At 38.3% G+C, this 26,302-nt stretch overlaps 2 protein-coding genes across 5 annotated transcripts in view; one reads left to right on the top strand and one right to left on the bottom strand.

Moving 5' to 3' along the window:
• LOC127662656 (integrin beta-1-binding protein 1-like) lies at positions 1 to 6,008 on the top strand. Its single transcript, XM_052153943.1, has 7 exons — positions 1 to 127; positions 901 to 1,022; positions 2,708 to 2,786; positions 2,875 to 3,005; positions 3,372 to 3,464; positions 3,988 to 4,137; positions 4,741 to 6,008. Exons 2-7 carry the CDS (start codon positions 951 to 953, stop codon positions 4,810 to 4,812), a joined length of 597 nt encoding a protein of 198 aa, XP_052009903.1. The 5' UTR covers positions 1 to 127; positions 901 to 950; the 3' UTR covers positions 4,813 to 6,008.
• Positions 6,009 to 7,798: 1,790 nt separating this feature from the next.
• The window catches only part of LOC127662778 (arf-GAP with SH3 domain, ANK repeat and PH domain-containing protein 2-like), a 112,477-nt gene continuing 93,973 nt past the window's right edge, over positions 7,799 to 26,302 (bottom strand). Inside the window, exons 19-28 of one of the 4 annotated variants that reach the window (XM_052154093.1) lie at positions 25,807 to 25,922; positions 23,450 to 23,517; positions 20,559 to 20,666; positions 20,219 to 20,450; positions 18,223 to 18,369; positions 16,551 to 16,671; positions 16,044 to 16,129; positions 15,875 to 15,948; positions 14,118 to 14,234; positions 7,799 to 11,443 (exon numbers count right to left, since the gene is read on the bottom strand). In XM_052154093.1, the coding sequence (XP_052010053.1) occupies positions 11,369 to 11,443; positions 14,118 to 14,234; positions 15,875 to 15,948; positions 16,044 to 16,129; positions 16,551 to 16,671; positions 18,223 to 18,369; positions 20,219 to 20,450; positions 20,559 to 20,666; positions 23,450 to 23,517; positions 25,807 to 25,922 (1,144 nt within the window). In that variant the 3' untranslated portion in view covers positions 7,799 to 11,368. The remainder of the gene's footprint in view (positions 11,444 to 14,117; positions 14,235 to 15,874; positions 15,949 to 16,043; positions 16,130 to 16,550; positions 16,672 to 18,222; positions 18,370 to 20,218; positions 20,451 to 20,558; positions 20,667 to 23,449; positions 23,518 to 25,806; positions 25,923 to 26,302) is intronic. The other 3 variants (XM_052154094.1, XM_052154095.1, XM_052154096.1) reach the window with 3 other exon arrangements.

Here is a 26,302-nt window from a genome sequence, read left to right as displayed (position 1 = left end):
CAGGAAGTGAAGTGTCACTGCAAGTCTCGCCAAAACAGAGGAGAGAGAACCGGGGACCGCGGCTTTGATGAAACTACATACAAATTATTACAGTCCTACTCTGCTGCACACTGGCTTCAGAATAGAGGTATGCCCTGTGTGCTTGTTTACCAGTCTCAAACTCTCCATTTAATTTAAAGCAAACCACCACATAACAGCCCATTGCGCTTGCATTCGTGAAGAAGTTAGACGTGGGGTGCTGCAGTTGGTGGGGGCAAGTGTTTATCCTAACAACGGGTTTCCGTTACTTTCCGCTGTGTTTTTATGAACGCTCGTGGAGAGCTCGTGCCCGGTATGGATGCGCACGAGCTGAACGGCTCTCCGTTGATTCCTCGCAGGCTGCTCGAATTTGGCACCCGCGTATTTTATTGGGGCGTGGGCTCGCGGAGAGCTTTGCACCAGAGAACATGTCCATGCGGTTTCTGACTCTTATAAAGCCAACATTGTCCTTATAGGGTTTGGGGTTAGAAATGGATTTCAACAGATACCTTGTTTATTGTGCATTTGCGTGGAATAACGCCTCCGTGTTTGTTCACCGCTGCTTTGAAGGAGTCAGTCATTAGTACGAACAAACTGTTCATGACATTTTTATGTTTAAGTATATAGTAATAGAGACAAAGATAAATAACCAAGAGAGAAATAATAAACTAAGCTTATTCACAGTTAAGAACAACAATTTAAATGTGTATTTACTTGTATTAAACTTTTACGAACCGTTTTTAATGTTGTAAGAAGGTTACGAGTCATGTTATCTATATGTCGGGTCTTCGATTGAAATATGCTTTTACCGGACTATGGACTGCATCGATTAGACGCACAAGTGCGATTTATTATGGCGCTAATACTGATTAATCTCACCAGACTCTGCTGCCCTCAGCTGGAGAACTGCAGCACTGGCGTCATGGTGAAGGATGTTTCGAAAGGTCAAGAAGCGCCACAGCAGCAGCAGCTCTCAGAGCAGTGAGATCAGCACTAAAAGCAAGGTGAGCTTATCACAACTATGCAGCATAATAAGCATGTTATCTGAATCACAATTTTCAGATTTTTACTAAATACAAAAAGTACATTCTGTATACATACAAGCTCATTTGTGTAATTGTTTATCATTACATGCCATCCATGTGCCTTGCATACCATTTTTCACCACTGTGGTTCAGGATACAGTAAGCCTTATGGTGCGTTCACACACAATGCGAAGAACATTTTCGCCTCCCATTGCTCGTGCAACTTTGACCATAGGATTATAAATTTGTGTTTAAACTCGCGTTTGCAAGAGTATTCCCCCTTCTCTTCCGGAAAAGGACAGGAGATGGGGCAACAAATTTTTCATCCATTTTTCCAGATTTCTTCTGCTACTATGTCAGTATGTCCGGACAATCTCAATGCTGATAGGCTTTCACGACAAAGTGGCATGCAAATGTTTACGTAAATGAAGCGATTTCGCATGTTCGAGTTGGGCCATTTGCTTCGCGCTGCCCAGCGCAAATTCGCATCTTTCCATTGACTTTGTATGTAATCGCACCGCGCAAACGCTCACTTCACTTTGTATGTGAATGCACCGTTAGGAGTGTAAATCGCAAGTTTCTTCACAATATCTATTCTCTTAGCCAGCGATCCGATGTTTGCAGATACCTCAAAGTCTGTCACGATGCGGATTCGATTCAGGGGCCTAAGAAACTATATGAATCACATTATGTGCTTATTTTACACAAATCAGTTACATTTCCTATCTCTCTTTTATTTCTTTAATTTTTTTCAGATTGGGACATCCACAAAAAAAAAAGGTTCTTCAGTTGATGAAAAAAATTATACAGAAAAATAAACATTATAACAAATAATGTCACATATATTTGATCATCAGTCATTTGAGGACCGCTCATTTGCTCGTGGAATGAGGTAAACACTACTCGTCAATATTCAAGCAAGTCTTTTAATCCAGAATATTTACCCACCACTTTTTTCTGGTAGGAGAGTATAGATGAAATATATATGTTGGTTATTTTTGGAATTGTCGACAAAAAACGTTTTTAACTGATTATGTCTGACAAATACACATCCTCACATGTTTAACGCACATGTAAATATATTTTATTTGCATTTCCTTTCACAAACAGAATGTGTGATGTAGCTGGTGTCTCAATCGTCTTGTTAGATCTTACATCATCTTTGTCTAGATCTACATTTCGTCTTGCTCGTATAAGATCATCATTCGATCGTATTTGGCCTCATGTCCGTCACAGTGATTTCCTTTGTGAAAAGTTCAAATCTACCAAAAGCTGCTGTGGGGCAAATGGATCCTAATGAAGCTGACGTGAAAACAATGAAGGTGATCTGTGTAATATCATCATTTCTTTTATCCGAGTTGATCCTGATGGAAATTTAAAGAAGCCCTAATCTCCAATAATCCTTTGGAAACGTGCAGTTTCAACCCCACAACCATCGAGAGGACGCGCACTTTGACTGAAATGCATACGGACTTGGCAGCATTTAAAAAAATATACATTGCACTGCATTGGTGACATTGCGTCATTGGTTGTTTGATTGATACATTGATCCAGATCGATGGATCGTTACATCCCTAGTAATAATCTTACTCCCGCATACAAAATAGGATGGTAATTGGAATTGAGCCATACTCTCTGCTGAATTTTGTATTCCACTCATCCAGTCTGTAGATTCCAGTTTGGGAGGCTTGTCTAGGTCAAGCACGGTTGCCAGCCTTGACACGGACTCCACCAAGAGCTCAGGTGAGGCTTCATTAACTCTGTTGGACAAACATATGTGTATACTAACTCTGTGGCCTGCTTAGAGTTTCTCACTTTGTTGACCTGGCAGGTAATGCTGTGTCTGAGACCTGTGCTGAGTTCAGGGTGAAATATGTGGGAGCCATTGAGAAGCTGAATTTTGAGATGAGCAAAACTCTCCAGGAGCCTCTAGACCTCATCAACTTCATTGATGCAGCTCAAGTAAGAATCTTAAAAGCTTAATTGCATTGTTCTGTGGAATACTGGATTCTGACTGGTCAATTGTGGCAAGCCGATGTCACTTATTTTTGTATATTGACCACTAAACTTTTCTACTGTGCTAGTAGGCACTACACTGTGCTATTTTCATGTCTCTGATGTCATCTTGTTCGTCAATAACTTTGGCTTAAATCCATGTTTTGAGTTCATATGTTTACTTAATTGGTAAGTTGCTGTGTAGTAAGTTGGATAATGTACAATCAGCCAGTCAAAAATAACTAACTGTAAATTATCCCTTACTTACTTCATGTTTGCTTCAGAATTTTATATCAGTTTAACATTGTGTAATCTTATGTATTCTCTTTAAAGCAAGATGGAAAACTTCCATTTGTGCCTGTAGATGAGGAGATGAATCTGGGAGTGTCCAAGTATGGAGTCAAAGTCGCCTCATTGGACCAGTGTGTGAGTTCTGCGCCTTACATTCCATAGTGTCAAGTAATGTTGACTGTGGTCATGATGACTAGATTCAACTTTTTCTTGCAATGTCGAGGCATGTCAAAGAAACATTTGGATACATGTCTATAATAATAATAATAATGTGTATGTGCATTTTTGCCCATGCAAAATCTCAGCCACAATGCTGTGGTCTAGGTGATTTCCAAGGCATTGCTAGGGTGTTATGGATGGTTTCTTACTGGCCTAAGTGAAAAGAGTCTGCCTTATTAGTCTCTTTAATATTCTGGGTCTAGATATAATTTGGGTCCCTGCTTCAATGCAAGTCTATAGGACTTTTTCACCTGTTGTATGTATTGTCAGATAAAAATTATGTCCAAATGCTTCTCCTTCACAAGCTGCACGATTCAATAAATTATTTATTGTCCATAGTACAAAAGATGTGGACGAGTTACATATCAAAGTTTAATGCTGCGAGTATAAGCGATGATGCTCTCTCTCCATGTCTGACATGAAACATTTCTCGTACCAGGATGTGCTTCACCGTCACCCGCTCTACCTGATATTGCGGATGCTTTGCTACGATGATGGTCTAGGTGCAGGGAAAAACCTTCTAGCACTGAAAACCACGGATGTCAAGCAGCAAGAGTGCAACATCTGGGTTTATCAGTGCAGCAATGCGGTAAGAGCTTTGAATGGCATCAAATAGTTGTAATTTACAGTTCCAGGAAAAACTGTGGACCCTTTGGATTTACCTGGATTTCTGCACAAATTGGTCAATATTTGATTTGATCTTCAACCAAGTTAAACAATGATACATTTTCATATCTTTATTGAACATACCATGTAAACATTCACAGTGCAGGATAGAAAAACAATGTGAATCTGTAGTGTAATGACATCTCCAAAAGCTAACTGTTGAGGAGATCGGAGCTGTTGGTCAAAGCCACCCTAGCTTTTAAAAAAACACTCATGAATGAAAGCTCTAGGCATCATTCATGGTTCATTTTCCTGCATCTGTATTTGCAATGGTACTTAACATGGTCCTGCCAATGTTAAGAATCTTCTTATGCACATGGTTTAGTTTCACATTGATAAATGATATGCCCTTAGATACACTTTCTATTTGAATCTATAAAGTACATTATGACTGGAATTGTGTGTATATACACAGCTCGGTAAGAACAATTGATCAGCTGATGCACAATTGGTCTGTTTAGCTTTCAATGTTTTGTTGTAAATCTTTGGTGATATGTAGATTTAACACTTCATTTTTGGAATTCAGGAGCAAGCCCAGGCCATCTGCAAAGTACTGTCCACCTCATTTGACTGCGCCCTGGCCTCAGAGAAATCTTGAGGTCAGTTTGGGAGCTCTCTGTTTCTTCCACACTTATTCATTCCTTGAAGGGAAGGAAGAGTTGGAGCAGGCGTGTGGAAGTCCTGTAGTTTCTGGAGGTTTTTTACTTTTAACAGATCTAACAAATGCTGCAGTTTCTCCATATGATTAATGTTTGGTGTGTGATGGTGATTGTTTTTTGTGTAGTATAAAAGGGCAAACATCTCTACCATGTTTACATAATAGTCATTAGTCTGACCCCCCTCATTAGTACACATTTTGTATCCCCCTGTCTGAATGTGTACTTCCCTACTATAAAGAAAGCAGTACTTCAAGTTTTAAAAAAAACACCGTTGGAGAGAAAAACCATGTATGAACTAAACTACTGCATCTGCTGAGTTTCTGAAGTGTGCATCCACCAGACCCTGTACTATCCGATAAGGACACGAAAAAATACTGAAATTAAAAAATGGCAGAGATCCGAGTGGCTTTAAGTGCAAGTGCTATTTATACCTAGAATTTTGTTTCTCGTGTTTAAATCATACTTGTTGAAAAAAAAAGTAAATTATTTTTGTGGTCGTTTTTAGGACATCATACAATGGGGTCACAGAACAATGTCTGAAGTATGTCCTGAAATGTATTTATACCACATACCTAAAGAACATACTTTGATAATGGTCAAAAGTATGTTTATCCTCAAATGCAGTACACACTCTGAAAGTACAGGAATATGGACACAGGTGATGTCTGCCTTACCGGACAAACCTGTTGCAGGCGTGTGATTAGGTACACATCCAAAAAAATACTGTTGGGTGGCCTCCAGGTACAGAATTGGGGAAACATTGCTTTACTCCGAACATCCCCATCATAATGCAAAGGTCCAGCAATCAAGTTTGGGCTGCATCTATTTTTGTAATCTTATTTAATGTAAATACAGTTACATCTGACCACACGTTCAATATGGGCCTGTAAATCTGTACTTTCTGAGAACTTTGTGGAATTTGTGTAAACTACGGTACATTAATGTCAATGTGGAACACAGGGAGTTGTTCATCAAAGATGCTGTAAACGCCAGACCATCTGCACCCTGTATATGTAGAGATTGTAATGGCTTATATTACAATCAGCGCTGTTTGTCAAATCTGCCGCTCTTCTGTCCTTCTCCAATGCTCTGGTCCAGAAGGAATCAGTTAATATGGTACAATAAAGCAATGCAAAAGTAATAAGTTTGGCTTTTCTTTTATTTCCTTTTTTATGCCAAAAGCTGTGGAGAAGCTACACCGAAACAAGGCTCTCTGTGTAGCTATCCAGACCAACCACTTGGTGGTGCTATGATGATTCTGATTAATGCTGGACCGTTTTTTTGGTTCTGATCTCCATGAGAAGCAATGCAAAAATGACTGGAATGAGCAACAGAACAACAACAATTTAAGTGTTGGAGTAAAACTTAAGTTCTGGCTCAACTTGAAATTGTTAGGTGTCATAACTCAAAGTAGTTAATAATATTAACGCAAGTAACTTCACAGCATCGCTTCATGTCATTTCTCCACTCAGGCGAGGTACTGCCAAAAGACGGTCATTGTGACTCTTTGAAGTACTGGCACTAGTGTGTGTGTGTGTGTGTGTGTGTGTGTGTGTGTGTGTGTGTGTGTTTTGGCAATTATAAAACATATTTAATATGTTAAACATCACATTATCTGCTAAAAACATGACAGTGTAAGTGAAAACACTGCAGATTGGAAAACATGTTTCCGTTAAGAACTGTGAAACACTTTTGAGTAAAAGAGAATGGTGGATAAAGTTGGTTCTGACATACAAATACAATCTTACACCGATTATGTCTAATAAGCCAACAGCGTGTAAGGCTATTTAAACGCTTTATTGCTGTAAGGTAATACACTATGATGGGAACTCCGTGTCAAAGCCAAGCTGTGGCTGTTTGCACATAAGATCTTAGGAAATGTAATAAAAGGTGTAAGACATATCACATTCATCTTCGCTTTGAAGTGTAGGCCATGTACTAATAAATAAGCCCATAATACTCATGAATCATGCATGAAGCATCATGAATGCCAAAATTAGGTTTAGTATAGTACAATAACGCTTCATGCCATCTACCCACTCAGGTGAGGCACTGTTAATAAATGGCCATCGCGACTTTAAAGTATCGGCAATGTGAAGCCACATGTAATGCTCTAAACATTACATTGAGTGAAAACTCTGGAGACCGGATATTGAAAACCGGCTAACATTATGAATCGTGGAACATTTGGTGGATAAGCAAGTACCCCTCCTGATCCGATTTTTATAACACTCATGTGGTGATTTTATAACTTTGAATATTAGGTGGAATTTGGTATTGTTTTAGCTGCAAAAGTAATAAAAACAGCGTATTGAGCATTGAAATTCAACTTGGCTTGTATAATGTTAAGACGGTTGTGATGCCATGCTAGGTTGTAACAGTTCACATGATCTCCCAAGACCTGCAAAGCAAAAGATGCTAAGTCAGACGTTCGATTAGATGGCAGGTCAACCTGTTATTCCATTGGATGGTTTTGGCACGGAGTTCTCGCCATATTTAGCACAAACTACCCTAAACATTGAAGGAGATGAGCTCCAGTCATGTAGTATACACTCGCTAAGCCCATTATTTCAAATCTCATGTTAACTTTTTTTTTTATAAACTGAATTTCAGTTATCACTGTATTGGTGTGAAGGCAATTAGATTTATTAATTTGGCAAACACTTATTAGTGACTTACAGTGCAAATGAAGTGTACATTTATCAGAATGTGTGTTCCTGGGAATCAAACACAACATTGGCATTGGTAACACCACTCTTTAGTAGTTAGGCATTAACCCCATTTGGTCATATCAACAAAATCTACAAATGTAAATGTGCAGTAAGGGGATCGATTTAACTTTCAATTTTACATTTAACACATAATTACATTCACCACTAGGTAGTAGTGATCCTTAATTTTATTTGACCCCAACATGGATCAATCATTTTGTTGCAAAAATACATGGGTCACAGAAACTATGAGGATTCTTCAGCCACATTAATTATGTATGAATGTCATTGCATTTGATACCACAATGTCAAACAATGAGGCCTTTATTTTGTAGAAAAAACAAACGCACACTTTTCAAGCAAAATATTTAAAGAATAGATTTTTTTTTTTTTTTTGGTTTTAAATGATAATGCAATACAAAAACAGATCAAAGTTAAGACACCTTTTGGCTTTCAAATTAATGTAACATGTCTACTATACTTAATGTGCTGAACTTCCCTTGTGGTTACTCTGCTAGGACACCTGTGTGAACTTCAGGGGTTCTGACGTTGCAATGCAATGCAACTGTACCACAACTGACATATTATTACATCTTTAAGAGTGGCTTAAATGTCCAAATCCTTTTTGGGGCCACTGTATTAATAAAAGTATACCCCCCCGGTTGAGGAATAATAAATATTGAAGAACTGTTACCCATCAAAAATGAATTTATTTGTACAATATGTTTATATTAGTGCCAATGACGTTAACGGTAAACATGTTGAATAGGTTCTGTTATAGTTAAAAGTGTACTGCAGTAGTTTTACCCAACAAAACAAAAGTCATTATCAATTAAGCTCTCTGTTTACCATTAAATATGCACAAAGCAAAGACTACATTTATTTACAGTTACACATGGTAAGGTCCATTCACACACAGTGAGCTGAAGACAGTAATAGTGTGGAGGAGATTTCCATCCAGTTACAGGTCACTCTGTTCTGAGCTCAATCAAGACTAACATTGTTATAATTAAAAGTTACATAACAGATTCTAAGTTGCTCTGCAACCACATCAAACACTTGTCACATTAAACACTTTGCTATTTTACTTCTGTACAGAATTACTGCTAAATCTCTATTGATGGATATGATTTCCAATGCTCTCGAAAGGATTAAAAGTGTTGTAAGGGGACATTACTGGCTATGATGAGTGACTTAAATGCAATTGCTCTAAAAACCCATCTGGTTTCTGAAAACGCGCTTATTGATGAAAATATCTTTCATAAACACTTGTAGTATGCTGATAATTATCTTGAACTGATATGTTGGCTGAGATATATATATATATAGAGAGAGAGAGAGAGAAAATAGAACATTTGTGGGCAGAACTGAAAAAGTGTGTGTGAGCAAGGAGGCCTAAAGACCTGACTAAGTTACACCAGTTCTGTCTGGAGGAATGGGCCAAAATTCCAGCAACTTATTGTGAGAAGCTTGTGGAAGGCTCCCCAAAACATTTGACTTAAATTAAACAATTTAAAGGCAATGCTTCCAAATACTAACAAAGTGTATGTAAATGTCTGACCCACTGGGAATGTGATGAAAGAAATAAAAACATATCACTCTCTCTACTATATTGTGACATTTCACATTCTTAAAATAAAGTAGTGATCCTAACTGACCTAAGACAGGGAATGTTTTCTATCATTAAATGTCAGGAATTGTCAATTGTTTAAATGTATTTAGCTAAGGTCTGTGTATACACAGTTGAAGTCAGAAGTTTACAATCAACTACAACATTAAAACCACCTGCCTAATATTGTGTCAGCGCCAACCCGTATCTCAGAACGCAGAATCGCCATTCTCTGTTGACCTGCGATTTTCACGCACAACAGTCGCTAGAATTTACTCCGAATGTTGCAAAAAGCAAAAAACATCCAGTGAGCGGCAGTTCTGCAGATGGAAATGCCTTGTTGATGAGAGAGGTCAACAAAGCGACAAAGTCTACAGTAACTCAGATAACTGCTCTGCACTGTGGTGAGAAGAATAGTAACTTAGAATGCTATTCTGAGATGCGGGTTGGCGATGTTTTGGTGGCACGAGGGGACGTACACAATATTAGGCAGGTGATATCTCTCTCTCTCTCTCTCTCTCTCTCTATATATATATGTATTTTTTTAGGTTAATTATTTTTTTCATGACTATAAAGCCCCCCCTATAATGTGTTTAATTTGAATGAGAATAATGTCCCAGTGCAAAAAGTCTTAGTGGTCCTTAAAAATAGGCTTCATTTTCTTTAAACAAAAAAGTTTTTTTATTATTATTATTATAATAGAGTGAATTTTGATGCCGACATATTCTTGACATGTTTTGTGAGATTCACCAAACTTAAAAACAGCATTGAGTACTCCATGTTCAAGCCCTGCACGCAAGGAAGGTAGAAATAGTTCTACTGAAGATAATCAAAATCAATAAGAGCATCTAAATCAAGAACATTGAAGGACAGCTCAGAATTATAAATATCTATACAGAAATAAATGTCCTTGACACTCCTTTGCTCTCCTGTGAGACCTTGAATGTTCACCAGACTGTCCCGGTGCTCAAAACAACTAACAGGTCCAGGGTTACAATTACTTACAAAGATCTCATTCTTATTTTCTTCTTTTTTGTGTGGATTTTCTCCCCAATTTAGCATTCCCAATTCGCAATGCATGCCAAGTACTCGTGGTGACATTCAATCCACACATCTTATCACGTGGCTTGTTGAGTGTGCTACCGTGCAGACCTAGTGCGTGTGGAGGCTTCACGCTATTCTCCATGGCATCCACGCACACCTCACCACACGCCCCACCGAGAGCGAGAACCACATTATAGGGACCACGAGGAGGTTAACCCAACATGACTCTACCCACCCTAGCAACCGGGCCAATTGGTTGCTTAGGAAGCCTGATTGGGGTCACTCAGCACATCCTGAATTCAAACTTGCAACTCCAGGTGTGGTAGTCAGTGTCTTTACTTACTGAGCTTCCCAGGCCCCCCCAAGATCTCATTCTTATAAACACAAGACACATGCAGTCTCAAAGTCCCACTGTACAATTATCCATCTCTCTCTAATTCACGTAGTGCACTTCAGAGATTTCCCAAGGGTGAGCAATGGAAGGCCTATTTATACACTCAGCACTGGGGCAGGTAGTGTTGAAACAGGGGAAACAGAGTTAGAGAGAGTGCTTATAGCATACTCCTAGGTTAGCACCATTTACCTTCATCTCCAAATGAATGCTTAAATTATTATAATTATTTTGGTTCTGCATATATCCTTCCGTTTCCTTCCTAGTCACGGAAAGCGCATACAAGACCGTATTCACAGATATGTGTCCTTCAAAAACCAATTCCAAAGATTAATGCTACTTTGAATTGTTCCATCTAAAATGAATAAGGATGTGAATGTCATCTTGGAATAAAACCTTCATCTTGGCAACATTCTTCACATTATCATTGTGACCACGATAAATCAAGTCAAAAGTGCCTTTATTGCATCAAAGTCACTGACAACAATCATTCTCATCCCTGTTCCACAAACCAAAATTGAAATCCAAAACCAAAATCTCCAACTGTGTTACATCTGAAACTGCATCCCCCAGGATAGTCGATCATCACTGCACAGTGAGAACCAGGGGTCTTCATGGAAGCTCAGTGAAAGATCAAGCCTCATGACAAGGGGAATGAAAGATGATGATGGTTAGTAATGCCACGCAGAGGCAGGGAGGTGATGTCATCAGTCCAGCTCAGTGCCTGTGATCTATGACATTCAGTCCATGATGAAGTGCACGAATGTTACTGGAAACGCTCCTCTTCTCATGGGCTCTCCCTCGATGTGGCCCAGCTACAGAACAATCAAAAGAAACATGTTACTTAGAAATGTATAATCTTTTCATGGAATGTGCTTACATTTTTACACCAATGTACGTACCTATAGAAACATTAGACTTTGTTTTACGTTTTTGGAAAAAAGCATGTTTGATTTTCAACAATACAAATTTGAAGTATTTTTCACATTCATTTTTCCAAAGGCATTTAATAAAATCTGTCATAAGAGTTCTAAGCCATGAACCAAACCAACCAACCACTAAGTGAATCACAACATCCCAAACTTGATATTAGAAGCAAAAATGTTTTTAAGAAAGGTACAAGACTGTCTACTTCAGATGGAATAATATGAAACTATTGATTTAAAGTTGTTGATTATAAGTATATAAACAATGTACAATATATGCAAGTATATGAGTAGTTTGAGAGTGGGAGACGCAGTTGCGCAGTGCATCACGGGAGTGGGCGGTCGCCGCAGAACTGTCGGCAGGGGTTCTTTGACTGGTGGATAGTTTCCCTTTGGGATCATGGGTAGTGTAGTTCTTCACCAGAAATTCCAAGATAAATCGTGATTTTTAAACACGAAGATTAAATAACACGGAGCAACCCCAGAGCTCACTTTCCACAGTTTTCCTGAGCAACCACTGGGCGGTGCCATGATGATTCCAATTGCCTGTTTTCTGTTTCTGGTCTGGGGACCCAATATAAAAACTACCAAAACGAGCGAACAAAAACCACTTAAGTGTTATATGGAGTAAAACTTAATTTCAGGCTAATCATGCTAAATTGCAAATTTGGTACTAGAAAATCACTTGCCATCATATCAAACACAGTTTAAAGCTATTTGGTTCGTTACATAAAGCTTAACATTGTCTTTGCGTTTGTTTTTGAGTTGCCACAGTATGCAATAGACTGGCATGTCTTAAGGTCAATATTAGGTCAAAAATGACAAAAAAAGAGACAGCTTTCTCAAGAAACACGTTAGTCAATCATTGTTTTGAGGAATGAAGGCTGCACAGTGCTTGAAACTGAAGATTTCACACAAAGTTACACTTCAGTCTTCAAAGACAACGGCTCTAGCAAGGACAGAAAGAGATGTGGAAGACCAGATGAACAACTAAACAACAGGATAAGTACATCAGAACAACAGTAAAGAGAAGACTCAGGAGGCCTTATGTTAAGAATTCCAAAGAAAAAGACACTTTTGAAACAGAAAAACAAAAAGAAAATGATAGAGTGGGCAAAGAAACACAGACATTGGACAACAGATAATTGGAAAAGAGTGTTATGGATCTAAACCCCAATGAGTTTTTGTGGGATCAGCTAAGACTGTAAGCTGTGTGAGAAGTGCCCGACAAGACATCCACATCTATGGCAAGTGCTACAGGAAGTGTGGGGTGAAATGTCACCCGAGTATCTGGACAAACTGACAGCTACAATGCCAAGGATCTGCAAAGCTGTCATTTCTGCACGTGGAGGATTTTTTGACGAGAACTATTTGAAATAGTTTAAGAAGTTCTGAACATTTCTTTCAAATTGTAAAACTTTAAATTTCCAAAGGAAATGTCAGATTATAAATGTCCTGACTATACATCATGATCAGTTGAATGTCACTTTGGTGAATAAAAGTACCACATTTTTTCCATAGGAGCAAAATATGAACATTATTCAAAACATTTGGCTGCCAGTGTGTGCATTATAAATCAGATTTGATCGTAAATTCCATGGATTTGATCCAACGCCAAAAGTGAAGAACAAAACTGACATGAAAATGTTCTTATGCGTACATCAACTGTCAAGCATGTGAACAAACATTTTTGTGCTAATGCTCCAGTGTGACAGTGCCTGACTGAATTTATCCATAAACGAGTGAGCACGTTTATGTGAACCAGAATATTCCGATACGAGTCAGAATGTGGTCTTATTTCGATTATGTATGTGTAATGTAAATGTTTTATTTTGGATATCCGCTGTAACAGACTTTATTTAGCCCTATCAGCATGTTTCCATAATAAATTATTTTTGAGATCTACGAGATAACAGGCAGGTGTAATATATGGTATGTAATATGTTAAGCACATTTTTGTAGTGAGGAGAGGTTAAAGTTAAAAATAAATAAATCAATATACATATGGATAAAAACTACCCTACATTTGTTTTGTTTTTTAATCTTTCAGCCTCTTGTCTGCTTTTGTTGAGGACATAAATCATACCTAACAATTTGACTAAAATGCAGCGTAATCAATTGCAAGAGCAAACAGAAGATAATAGTGGAAATAATGCGCATGTAGTTTATATTTCATTATAAAACAGCATGTAAACATCTTTCTGGACTTCAAATTTAGCAAGAATAATGACATTGGTTGCACTCTTTTTTAGAAAACCTTACCAACCACACAAAATCATTCCTTATGAATATCTTGCACATGAGCCAGTTTTACTGTAATCTGTCTCACCATATTAGGACATTTGTGGCAGTTCTGCAGGTGGAGTCCATGCGCTCGTTCACATTGAAGATGAATTGCCATTTATAAAGTGGGATGCATTTAGGAACAGTTCTTCGTGTGTACAGATGTTTTATAAATTGTTCATAGGAACATTTAGGAAAGTTTTATACGTTCACATTTACGATAATTTTACGAACATCTTTATAAATAAGGCCTCTGGTCCATAGCAGTGAAGATACTCACCCACCACTCCTGGTCCTCCTCACCATCCACCACAATGACTTCTCCCTCTGAGAATGTCAGCTCATCTGGGTTATCAGCCACACAGTTATACATGGCCTTCACACGCTTTGCCCTCTGCTACGGACACACGGATCAGGTTTGAAAACACACACACATGAGAATGTCAGCTAGCATTCCACATACAAAAATTCTCTGGCCCTTTTCATTATATTCTTTCTGCTAGAAAATGTAGACTACTCATTTACAACATTTAGCAACGTTTTTTTTTTCTTTTCTGCACTAATGGTCGGTTTTAAGATATAAGCTTTTGGATTACATGTCCTACAATAGCATTCAAGATAAATTATAAGCTGCTGATTTCATTGGTCTCGGAGTACATGAAACATCAAAGAGCCATAGAAGTGATATGTCAAGCATTTGCTGGCAAAATGGGAAGCTTAAAACATTACTATTATCATTCTAACATGACACATTCTTCCTTTATCATGCTATTACATTACTAGGGCTGTTTATTTCCCACGTTAATTCAGTTTGATTATTTATATTAAAAAATAACGGTTAAAAAATGTATGCAGTTAATCAAAGTAACATTCTTACATCAGAGCAATTCAAGCTCGTACACCATGTTTTCAGCAGGGGGCAGTAAGCGCAGGCAACAAACCATACTGACAGCAGACAGCACAAGATGAGGATGTGTTCTTGCGTTCAAACACAGATGGATGGAGCCCAACTTCGAATGCAGGGGTCTCGAGTTGTTATTTCTAAGTTTCAAACTACGTTTAAATTGACCATTTATGAGGCGACGCAACCAAAGTGAGACATTTCAAAATCACCATTGGACATGCGTTCTTAGAAAAGCCTTATAATAAGTCGACCTCAGACTGATTCAATTGTAGAATGGAATCCTGGGTACTGTACACCAATGATTGGCTTATGTACAATGAAATAGAAATATACAACACAATTACATTAAACAATACCATAAACAATGTCTAATCAATGCTTTACTCGCCAGTCACAATAATGTAATGTATTTTAATTATAATAATTATTATATATCGTATGCATTATATTTATAATTAAAAATGATTATTTAGAATTATTTAATGATATATAAAATTATTTTTATTTGGGGACCTCTCTCGACAAATATTGATATACAGTATATGCAATTAATTGCGATTAATCAATAGTCATATCATGTAACTCATTTGATGAAAAATTTGAATCGATTGGCAGCCAATTATTATACTTCATTCAAGGAGAATGATAACATATTACGTATTACTTTGGCTCAGGTATGCAAACTTTTCTAAAATACTCAAAATGTAAATAATGTTGATGCAAACAAAATGTTTCAGATTTTTGTCTGTGATTTACTCTTTTTATTTTTTTCTTTAATTTTATTTATTTTGCATCTTGGGGTATATACAGTAGGCCTTAACATAATAGTTCACCAAAAAATGAAAATTCTGCCATAATTTACATAATTCCTAATGTCGTTCCAACCCCATATCACGTTCTTTCTTATGTAGAACCAAACAGGAGAAATTTCAGAATATCCCGGTACATCTTTTCAATACAATGACTTATTTGAAAGCTTAAAAGGACCCAAATGTTTCATAATAGTAGTACAATTTTCATTTTTGGGTGAACTATTCCTTTAATGTTGTGGTAAAAGTGTAAACAGCCTTTCCTCTATACATTTCTATTTTGCTAGATGCACAAAATTAATTTCCACTTGTGATAAAACGTACCGGGTATGTTTTCCTTTGCATGTGGGTAGGGGTCAGAGATTGCCCAATGGTGTTTTGTTCAGGAACTTCTTTAGCTGCTCAGAAAAAAAACAGGAAATGACATCACAATATGCATTGACCTTCTAATACAATGACCCTGAAGCCTTTCGCAAAAGAAACCTCAACTTACAACTAAAACGGTTTCTTTGACATCTACCTGGTCTCTCAATGGATCCTGAGCGCATCAGCTGGCTTTTGTTGAAGTTTTTGTCCGCGCTGCAACCAACAAAGGAAAATCCCATTTCACTGCATGAAATAGTAGTTTCATACATGTTCATACCGCATATAATGCGACCCCCTATGCCAGCAATACAGAATTATAAAGGTCATGTTGGGTAAGACAATAAGTAATCCGAGTGGCCTACTTCTCTCCTCCTTTGGCACTGTGTGCATGAACGAGGTCTTGAATAGGAATTAATGATTTGGTAATGCAGAAAATCCCTAAAGGCTTTTTCCACCTCTACATTCAGATAAGGGCACACTCACCTTTCACTCCCTGGAGTCAGGTTCACCGAAAACAGACGAGAATTTTTTATGCAAGGAAATCCGGACTGATTCTGTCACCCTATAGGGCAGACGGGGGGGGTATGTGTATGCACATGTGTGCGTGTGGTCATGTGTAATTTTGTATTCTGACCTTGTAGCCCTGTTGATGTTCTGACCAGGGGGCCCCTGTCCAGTTTTGGACTGTATACTCATGGCCTCCATCAAATTTGCATTTTTACCCACATGAGGGGGAGGACCACCCTGCACAAGAACTGCACAGAGAAGATGAAATAGCTGCTATAACATTAAGCATGCTCACAACGACTAAAAATCAGACAAAGAAACCGTGACAGTGGAACTAAAGCCAAGCTCACGATTTTTTGGTGAAAATGTCAAGATCTCCGACAAAAACTGTAGCCAAGCTGGCACTAGGTACCGTTTCCGATGCTTGTTTTGTATAAGCAATTCAGCAAAGCATTCTGACCCAATCTTGAGAGCTGTAGACGCTCCAGTTTTTAGTTGTTTATCTTGTCACGTGTACGATGTAGCGACAATGGTGATGTGTTCCAGCCAATGAGAGTGCATAAAGCAGGTTAGGGATACAACTAGGACAAACACCTTGCAATTTGTGGACCTCATCTAAGCTTAATGTTGTAGGTGCACTGCGACATTAAGATGACACATTACAATTTGTGTAGTGAACAGTACAGTGATTTTGGTAGTCTGAAAGTAGAGTACCGGTATGTGAACTTGGCCACTGCTATGTTACAGAAATGTGATTCTTGTGCTAAAAAAATCTCGACACTGGGCGTTCGCTAGATGTTCCGTTCCTGGACTTGAAAGTGTATTCTTATGCCGATGCAGATGCAACACCCTGCAAAAATACCCTGGCAGTGTTTCCTGGTACCATTCAGAATGCAGGTATATCAAGACATGCACCTGACAAAGCATCTAAACAAAACGCTATATGTGGTGCAACGCTCAAAGACGTCCGTCTAGTGCAAGTTTGCATAGAAAAACAGTGGAAAAAGTGCACTAATGGATTCAAAATGCATTCAGTGTGAATGCTGATTAACCCAAATATTAAAATTCTCTCATCACTTACACCCTCATGCCATCCCAGATGTGTATAACTTACTTTCTTCTGCTGAAAACAAATTAAGATTTTTAGGAGAATATCTCAGCTCTGTAGGTCCATACAATGCAAGTGAATGGTGACCACAATTGTGATGCTCCAAAAAGCACATAAAGTAGCAAAAAAGTGATCCACACAAATTCAGGGGGTTAATTCATGTCTTCTAAAGCGATCCAATCAGTTTTGGGTGAGATCAGACCAAAATTACACAATTAACCTTGACATCAGCAGTCTCATTGGTGATCATAATTTCAAGCTTGATTACACTTCCTAGGCCCCTAGTGTTTTTAGGACTCCCTGCGCATGCATCAAGCACGAGAAAATGAAATCAAGCTTGAAATCATGATCATGCCTAGAGACTGCAATAGCAAGATGCACAGTGAAACAGAGAACAGAGTTATATTTTGGTCCGTTCTCACCCAAAACCAACTGAATTGCATCAGAAGACATTGAATAAAACACTGGAGTCTTATGGGTAACATTTATAATGCCTTTGTGCTTTTTGGAGCTTCAAAATTTTGGTCTCCATTCACTTGCATTGAAGCACTTGCTTCAGAAAGAAAAAGAAAGAAAGTCATACACATCTGGAATGGCATGAGGGTGAGTAAATGATGAGAGAATTTTCATTTTTGGGTGACCTATCCCTTTAACAACTGAAAATGGCAAAATTCAGCTGGAATACACTTACGAGATGTAGATGTAACCCGTAAGGGGGGTGCTGGGGGATGCATGTTGGGAGGGTCAGAGGAAGATCTCTGCCTGCCTGTCAAATCTAGGGAGCCAGGCTTCCAACTGGGTGAACCTTGGGCCATTCCAGCAAGACCAGACGGCTGAACTGTGAAATGAGAAGGGAAAGAGAGACTAAGAGAGGTTCTATGCAAGGTTTAGATATAAAAGGTAAGTTCAGAGTAAAATCTCCCACGATTTCAGCATGGTCTAAAGGAGACCACTTTTGTTTACTTGAAGTGAAAGCACTACTATGCGTCTAAAGGACTTTTTATCTTGCTTCAGACGAGCAGAGTTCCACTTTGCACCTAATTTGATTACTCCTTTAAGAATACAACTTACTGTCAAGTGTGTAACGGATATCAACACAGAAACAAAGTTATTTTTATCTGTGTGAAACTATGACAGACATACAGTGGTCATCAGTTACCAATATCCTGTTTACTGACATTTGGCTTATAAGGCAGACACAGTTCACAAAGCAGTTTTAGGCCATTCAGTTGCACATCACACATGCTGCCAAGCGATTGAGCTCATAACAGCTTCTGTCAAGAGACTTTGGGAGCTCACATGTAGGTCAGCATCTTCACACCGTCATTGCCATGGAGCCTGATAGTATAACTGGGTGAGGATTTAGGAACAGGTCAAAGGAGACTTTGTGATGTGACATCTGTGAAGGCTAAAAATACAGTAGTCTGCTGTGGCCTATTATGCAGTGGACTATTGATTATAATGGGTCACATAGCATTAGTGACTTTTACTCCTTTTAGCAGCATTTGGATTTTCTGTGAGTAACAAGTACATTTGGTGACATTTAATATATATTTACTATAATATCTCTCACTAATAACATTAACAAACTTTATAACACTTATATTATGCTTAATATAGATCATTAATTAATGTACATTCAAATAGTTAGAGATGTAAAGAAACTTTGATTCATATATGTTATATACATATATTAACATTTAAATGTACATGAAATACTGATATATGTTAAACTGTTGAGCCTTAAAGGAATATTCCAGGTTAAATACAAAATATGTTCAATCAACTGCATTTGTGGAATAATGTTGTTTACCACAAAAGTAATTTTTGACTCGTCCCTTCTTTCTTAAAAAAAACAAATAAATAAATAAAAAATAAAAAAATCATAAATGTAGGGTACAATGAGGCACTTGCAATGGAAGTGATAGGGGCTGAATTTATGAAAAGATTAAAAGCAGAAATGTGAAGGTAATAATTTTATAAAAGCACTTGCATTCATTCTTCTGTTAAAATTATTATCTGCATATTATTGGAGCTGTAAAGTTGTTAAAATCTTAGTTTTTTTAGCATTACATCATCATGGCAAGTTGTAAAATCGGATGTAAGTGTACACACAAAATGTTAGAGACTTTTGAAATTCCATGTGTATTTTAATATTTACGGATTGGCACATTCACTTTCATTGTAAGTGCCTCACTGGCCTAGGTTTAAGGGACCAATCTAAATAATTTTTGGTTTTAAAATCCACATTGTTTTGAATCCAGAATATTCCTTTAAATAATGTTTTATAATTTTTTTAATAAATTATATTGTTGTATTTTTGTTACTTTATTAATTATATATATAGTTACACAGTGTTGGGGGTAACACATGTTATGTAATCAGATGACTTTTTTGAATAACAAGTAAAGTAAATGGTGGTACTGGTCTTCTTGTTATATACATTTCTCTTAAGTCCACTTACAATGTTAGTCAATCATAAAAATCATTTTACACGACTATTTTAATTTACTGTTCTGAAAGTTACAATTTCAGTTACGTTCTCATAGTACAGTACAACAAACACTTATATCTCAAAAGATAAAGGTCAATTACATTTTCTGACCCCTTTAGAGGTTACTGAATCACTGGGTTTCTCACTATTATGAGCAGATTAAAATAAATATATACAGTTAAATGTAAACTACCTAAATTTCGTGGCGGTAGAGGTGGAGCAGAGGTGGAAAGGGGGACTGATGAGTTTGTGTTAACAATGGTTCCATAGGTCTCGTTGTTGACCAAGTTGGGCACGAAGCTCCGCTGTTTGTCTTTAACCGTGTCTCGTGCCTCTCGTGCCAGACTGGCCGGACTAGGCTGCAGGGAATTACTGCCCGGTGTGTAACAGCTGATGGGCCTCTCTTCCCGCCGGTGAGGACTGGACTATAGACAGAAAAATGAAAGGTCATAAGCTCATAAGTGACACTGTCTGAAGCAACTAATATATGTCACTACTGCTCTTCAATCAGAGCTCGTTGAGTTGTTCCTTACCTTTTCGTCAAGATCTTCATCACTTTCATCAAGATCTTCATGCTGTAGTCTCCACTCGTACTCCACATGCACATGAGCATTGAACTTCCCTGCCAGAGCCTGGTTCAGCTAAGCATAAAACACACAAACAATTATCAACCATTTAGACCAATAATTCCTTAGATGGGTGAATCTCACAAAGGTCGTCAAGAACATGTTTGGGTCACATTTCACCCCAAGAAGAAAAAAAGAAAAGAAAAAATTATAGTAGGTATGCTATACCATAACTAACTATAAGCACTATACAAGAAAAACAGCCCAGTGATCCTCGAAGAGGTGGGATGGAAGATGGACCAATTAGGACGGACTCTACAGACACGACTGGATAATGAGAATAGGATCCATAGGAAATACAGCTGCAGGTGGATAAAGATAAGACCAATAACTGTGCTGCACGTTGGAGAACACCCTCAGCGGAAGGGTGGAGGCCAAGCTTAATATGTTTAGTGACATTGTTTATGAAGAATGTGTATGTAGATTCGGAAGAAGCATCAGTGAAAAAGCGTGGTCTCAGGGTGATGGGTTGGAGAGAAAAGGAAATACTTCAGCTGGTGAAAGAACGGAGGCAGCTTCTCAAGGCATGAAGAACAGATGAGCATAAGAAAGAGGGTTTTGAAGGTATTGTTGGATGTCAGAATTCGATAGCGGAGATGGAAGGAGCATGAGAGGATGAAATTCATGAAGGATCCTTTTAAATTTGCCAGAAATCTTCTCAAAGAGGAGTGGAAAGCTGGTGATACCGAAGCAAGTACTAGATCACATGAAAGAACAACTAGGGTATCCCCATAAAAACATCCTGCTAGGCTCACTGGGATATGGCTCACAGGCAGAGGAGCCAGTAGTGGGAGTTGATGGAGCTTGATAGATAGTTACTATGGGGACCTGAAAATATGACATACAACACAAGTACTGGAAAAAGGGATTGCGATGGGATGTTCAATCTCTCCCATCCTGTTCACAGCTGCAATCAAGATCATCCTAACTGCTGCCAGACAGAAGGCCCAAGGAATCTGTGCACAATCTGGGGTGAGATTGCAAGCACTGTGCAGCTACTGTATATGGATGATGTCACAAGTATCCTCCACACTGCTGCATGTACAAACAGACTCTTAAAAAGGCTGGAAGAGCTTTTGGCATGGGCCAGGATGATCAAGCCAGCAAAGTCACGTAGCCTTTGTACCGTAAAGGGATTAGAAGCGATCAGATATCATTTGAGGTGGATGGTGAAAGAATTCCAGTACTGGCAGAACAGCTCAAACGAAGTTTAGGGAGAGAATACACAGCAGATCTGTCATATAAACACATGGCAGGGTTGGTTCTGAAGCAGCTGAAAGAGGGCTTGGATAAGATAGACAATTGTCATCTCCCGGGCAAATACAAGGTCTACCATTACAAATTTACATTGCATCATCGCCTGATGTGGCCATTAAAGATGTGTGAGATCACTGCAGTGGCAAAAATGAATATCAAGGTCAACAGTTACATCAGGAAATGACAGGGCTTGCTGCGTTGTCTTTCAGACGTAGCATTGTTTGGAAGAAATGCCTTACAACAGCCATTAAATTCAATCACGCTGGATTACAAGCAGGAGAAGACCCGGCTGTTCTTGGAACTAATGGCACTTTTCCACTGCACGTTACGTTTCAACTCGCTTTACTTTTCTGAGCTTGCTTTTCCACTGCTGTTTAGTGCCGCCTCAACGTGAGTGGGATTATAGGCTGATCGTCATAGTTGTGCCGCCTCTTTTGCTGAAACATCATCTTAAACGTGACACAAACTGACCTAAACAATAACACGACCGCTAGCTGTTAGCTACTAGCTCATTGTGCTGCATCAAGCAGTTGTTGCATGGTGCAGTGTAACAGTTAAATTGGCCTGGTTGTTTTACAAGCAAGCTTTCCAGTAGCTGGTCAACTAAATAAAGTTAAGCTTTCAAGCAGAGTATAGAGGTAACGTAACAAAACGAACCATCCTCCATCGTGGACTCCAGCCTTGGCTGAGTCCAGGGCACTCTCCCTCCCATTGCTCGCCGGTCTAGATAGCGTCCATTTGGTCGAACCACTTCCACTTTTCCTTGATGGTTCTATAGTCACTTTTAAGTTTTTAGTTTTTTTGTACTTTTCCCTATACTGTTGGTAGGTCCGGTGGTAGCCGTGTGTGGCAAACAGCTGAGACACTTCCTGAAAAACATTTTCATTTCACGTCATTTCATTCGTCTGCACCTCGTTTATTGACAGTGGCGTGGTTTTGCACACAGCCTTTTCTTTTTACAAAACGCAAGTCGCTGGTAGTGATGAATCTCTCTGTCCAATCAGTGATCTGCAGGGTTTTGGCGTCACATTTAGTATCGGATCGGCTTGCTTGGAACCTCGACGAGGTGGTATTAAAAAAAAATGACCAGGTACTATCCACTGTGGAAAACCCCCATAAGGGAATCAACAGACCAATTGAGGGCTTGTCAAGCCCAGGTCTGAACGGAAGGCAGAGGAGGTTGAAAACAGGGTGTTTTCAAGACTGAAGCAATGAGTTTATTGGAAGAACCCAATCAGGAAGCGCAGGCCTTGGATGGGGGATGGCTCCCAAACTGTGGTAAGCAGCCTCTAAAAAACTGAAGCAAGCAATGGGAGTGACAGAACTAAGATGGAAGAGGAGGGGGAGGAAATATTTACACTGACACACTCAGCAGGTTTTAAGGATGTGTAGATGTTCTGATTGGAAATCAAGGAAAATAAATGATTAAGAACTGAAATTTTGTTTTGTTTTTTTGCAGTGAAATATGACCAGGATATGTTCTTGACAGTCTTTGTAAGATTTACCCAAGAATCAACAATAATAAATGTATGATAGCTCACCTGTTCCTCACACTGTAAGTGTTTGAGTCGCCTGGCGATGTCAAGTGGGGTCTCACCAGCCTCATTAGCTAAAAGCAAACATAGTATCACAGTCATTTCCATTTAAGGCACTAAACTAAGCTTGGATTGATGAGGACATGCTTTACACTTTTCCCCACCATTCTGGACCCTTGACTTTATGTAGTGAATTGTACAATACATTACGGACAAGATGATGCAAAGTCTACACAGAAAGCTTGTTCACAAAAGACGCTGGCATGGAGTAGATGAGATTCCCTGGTAGGGCATTCACCCACTCACATAAATTTACAGAACTGCTAGGCGACATATGAGCAATCATTTGATCCCATTGTTAGTGAACAGACTGTTAATGACTGAGAATCCTGTACACATCAACAGGCTTACTAACCCTGTTCAATCACAAGTGCTGATGGAAAAAAGCGATTCTTTAGCCAAAATCGTCTCCTTGATGAAAAATCTATTTTTTTATATTTAATAAAAAATACATCTTTATCTTAATGCTACAATGATTAATAGATAAATATAGGAAGTTATATTCATGTAGCGTTCCACACTAACAGGTTTTCTCTCTGAGAATGTTTGTCTCTTTAATTCTTTACATTTAGTCCTTTAGTGCACCGATGCTACAGCCATCAAGCCAGAGAATTTGATCAAGTGCCATTTGTTCACTGTCGGACGTCAAAATCCTCTGCTGTGATCAATGTACCTGTTATTATGCATAATCCAAAAGTTTATTTGAGAGGTGTTGTGGAAGATATTTGTCAGAAGTCATTCTGCAGTTTCTGTCTGACACTGCTTTAATAAATCTTTTAGCTGTGAAAAGGTTTATCAAACTGTTGGATGCTGTAAACTATACGTTGTGCCCCTGCAGTATTTATAATCTAACAGCTAGGGTATTCATGTTCAGTGGCAGGTAATTTTGCACATTTATCCGCCACTGTAGACATAAAAAATAGCTTAGAAACAACCATCCATTTGCAAAGGTAAAGAAAAAAAATAAAATGCATTAACGCAGATGGTTGCGCAAAACCACATATTTTCAAAATCGACTAGTTGAAAAATGGGTCTAGGAAGGCCTGCATAATAACACTTGGGAAACAACTGTTGGCTCAGCAACCATTAAATTAAAAAATAAAGAAACTAATATATATTTTAAACTAAAAATATATATATATTTATAACATTTTTAGCTTTGTGTGTACCACACAAAATATCAATTTTAAGGTAAACATGGAGAGCTACATAAAGTAAATTAATATTCATGAGCTCCTTAAGCTTCTTTAGCTTATGAATTCATAAAATAAAGATCTTAAGTACTACTAACTCAAACAATAATGTACAGGTCTGATATTGTGGGGAATACCCATGAGCCCTTGCGCTTGAATAATTTAAGCAAGTCTGAGCATTTAATTAATTGTTTTTAAGAATTCATTGAGATTTTAGCTATTTTTTATTTATTTATGCTGTTTTACTGTAACTATCTGTTTTGTGTAAAGTCACCATTAGTGTTCCATAAGTGGCCAACTTGGATTCTGTTCAATCCTTTTGATTTTTCTTTGTACTTGTTAATATGCATAGCTGAAGTGCAGCTTTATCTGCACTTCTTTGGGGAATCAAGTTAAATGACTGACCTCAGTTATTATTAGAAAATTAGGTGGAAACGGAGTTATAAATGTTCATTTGAAACTACTTGCTATTAGTTGCTAAATCTTCTTCGTGACATATATTTTTAGGTTAATAAACTTGTATGAACTGATACAGTTGTGTACTGCATATCTAACAAAGTTTTTCTAGTTGTGTGGACATAAAATGACAATAAGTTGAACTTTATGCAAAAATGCTACATATATATTTTAAGTAAATACAACACATTAGTTTTCAGTGCAGGCAGATTTTGGGTTAACCTGACCCCGATCAGACGCATTTCTTAGGAAGCAATTTTATTAAATGCGTTCTTGAGTTCAAAAACATCTAGACAAAGCACAACAGAATGCAGCGGTTTCAAGTTGGACTATTAGTAACTTAAAAAACTCAACGCTAATGGTGGGACACTAACAGCATAACATGCTATGCAACAGCCAAATATGTCCTTCCAAATGTGCAAGGCTGCAGATGAAGTGTTTAAAGGGGTTCATTTTAAAAACACAACTTTTCCAAGAGGGTTTTATCGTGTAAAACCGTCTAACTGCTAAAACACAGCACACTGCCAACACACTAATTAACACAACCGCTAGAAATATCCAAACTACTGTAGTCTTGATAAGCTTGTCAACCTGACTTATTGACTAGTCACTTTTTGGACTAGTCAAAAATTGTGACTCATCCCTATCTCATACCGATGTCTATGGAGGCCTTTCCTCTCAGGAGCAGTTTGAGACACTCGCTGTTGTCCGTCAGGCAGCAGTAATGAAGGGCTGTGCTTCCTTTAGCCGTTTGCTTATCCAGGTTTAAACTGTGGGAGAAAACACACAAAATTTAGCCTATTTTGTGTTCAAGCAACAGCTATAATGGCACTTTTTAACCTTCAAAACCAGCACATTTAAATTGCTCTGGTCAAACAATGGCCAAAAAAAAAAAGATTTTACATTTACATTTATGCATTTGGCAGACGCATTTATCCAAAGTGACTGACAGAGCCCTTATTACAGGGACAATCCCCCCGGAGCAACCTGGAGTTAAGTGCCTTGCTCAAGGACACAATGGTGGTGGCTGTGGGGGTCAAACCGACAACCTTCTGCTTAACAGTTTAGTGCTTTAGCCCACTACACCACCACTCCAGATTTTAGCATGGAGTACCATCAGTCAGCACTTGGTCAGCAAAGAGAGGATCTT

The sequence above is a fragment of the Xyrauchen texanus genome, chromosome 22, assembly GCF_025860055.1.
Source record: "Xyrauchen texanus isolate HMW12.3.18 chromosome 22, RBS_HiC_50CHRs, whole genome shotgun sequence".
Classification (NCBI taxonomy): Eukaryota; Metazoa; Chordata; class Actinopteri; order Cypriniformes; family Catostomidae; genus Xyrauchen; species Xyrauchen texanus.
The sequence above is the reverse complement of the archived record's forward strand: the minus strand, read 5'-3'. Positions and strand labels throughout refer to the sequence as shown.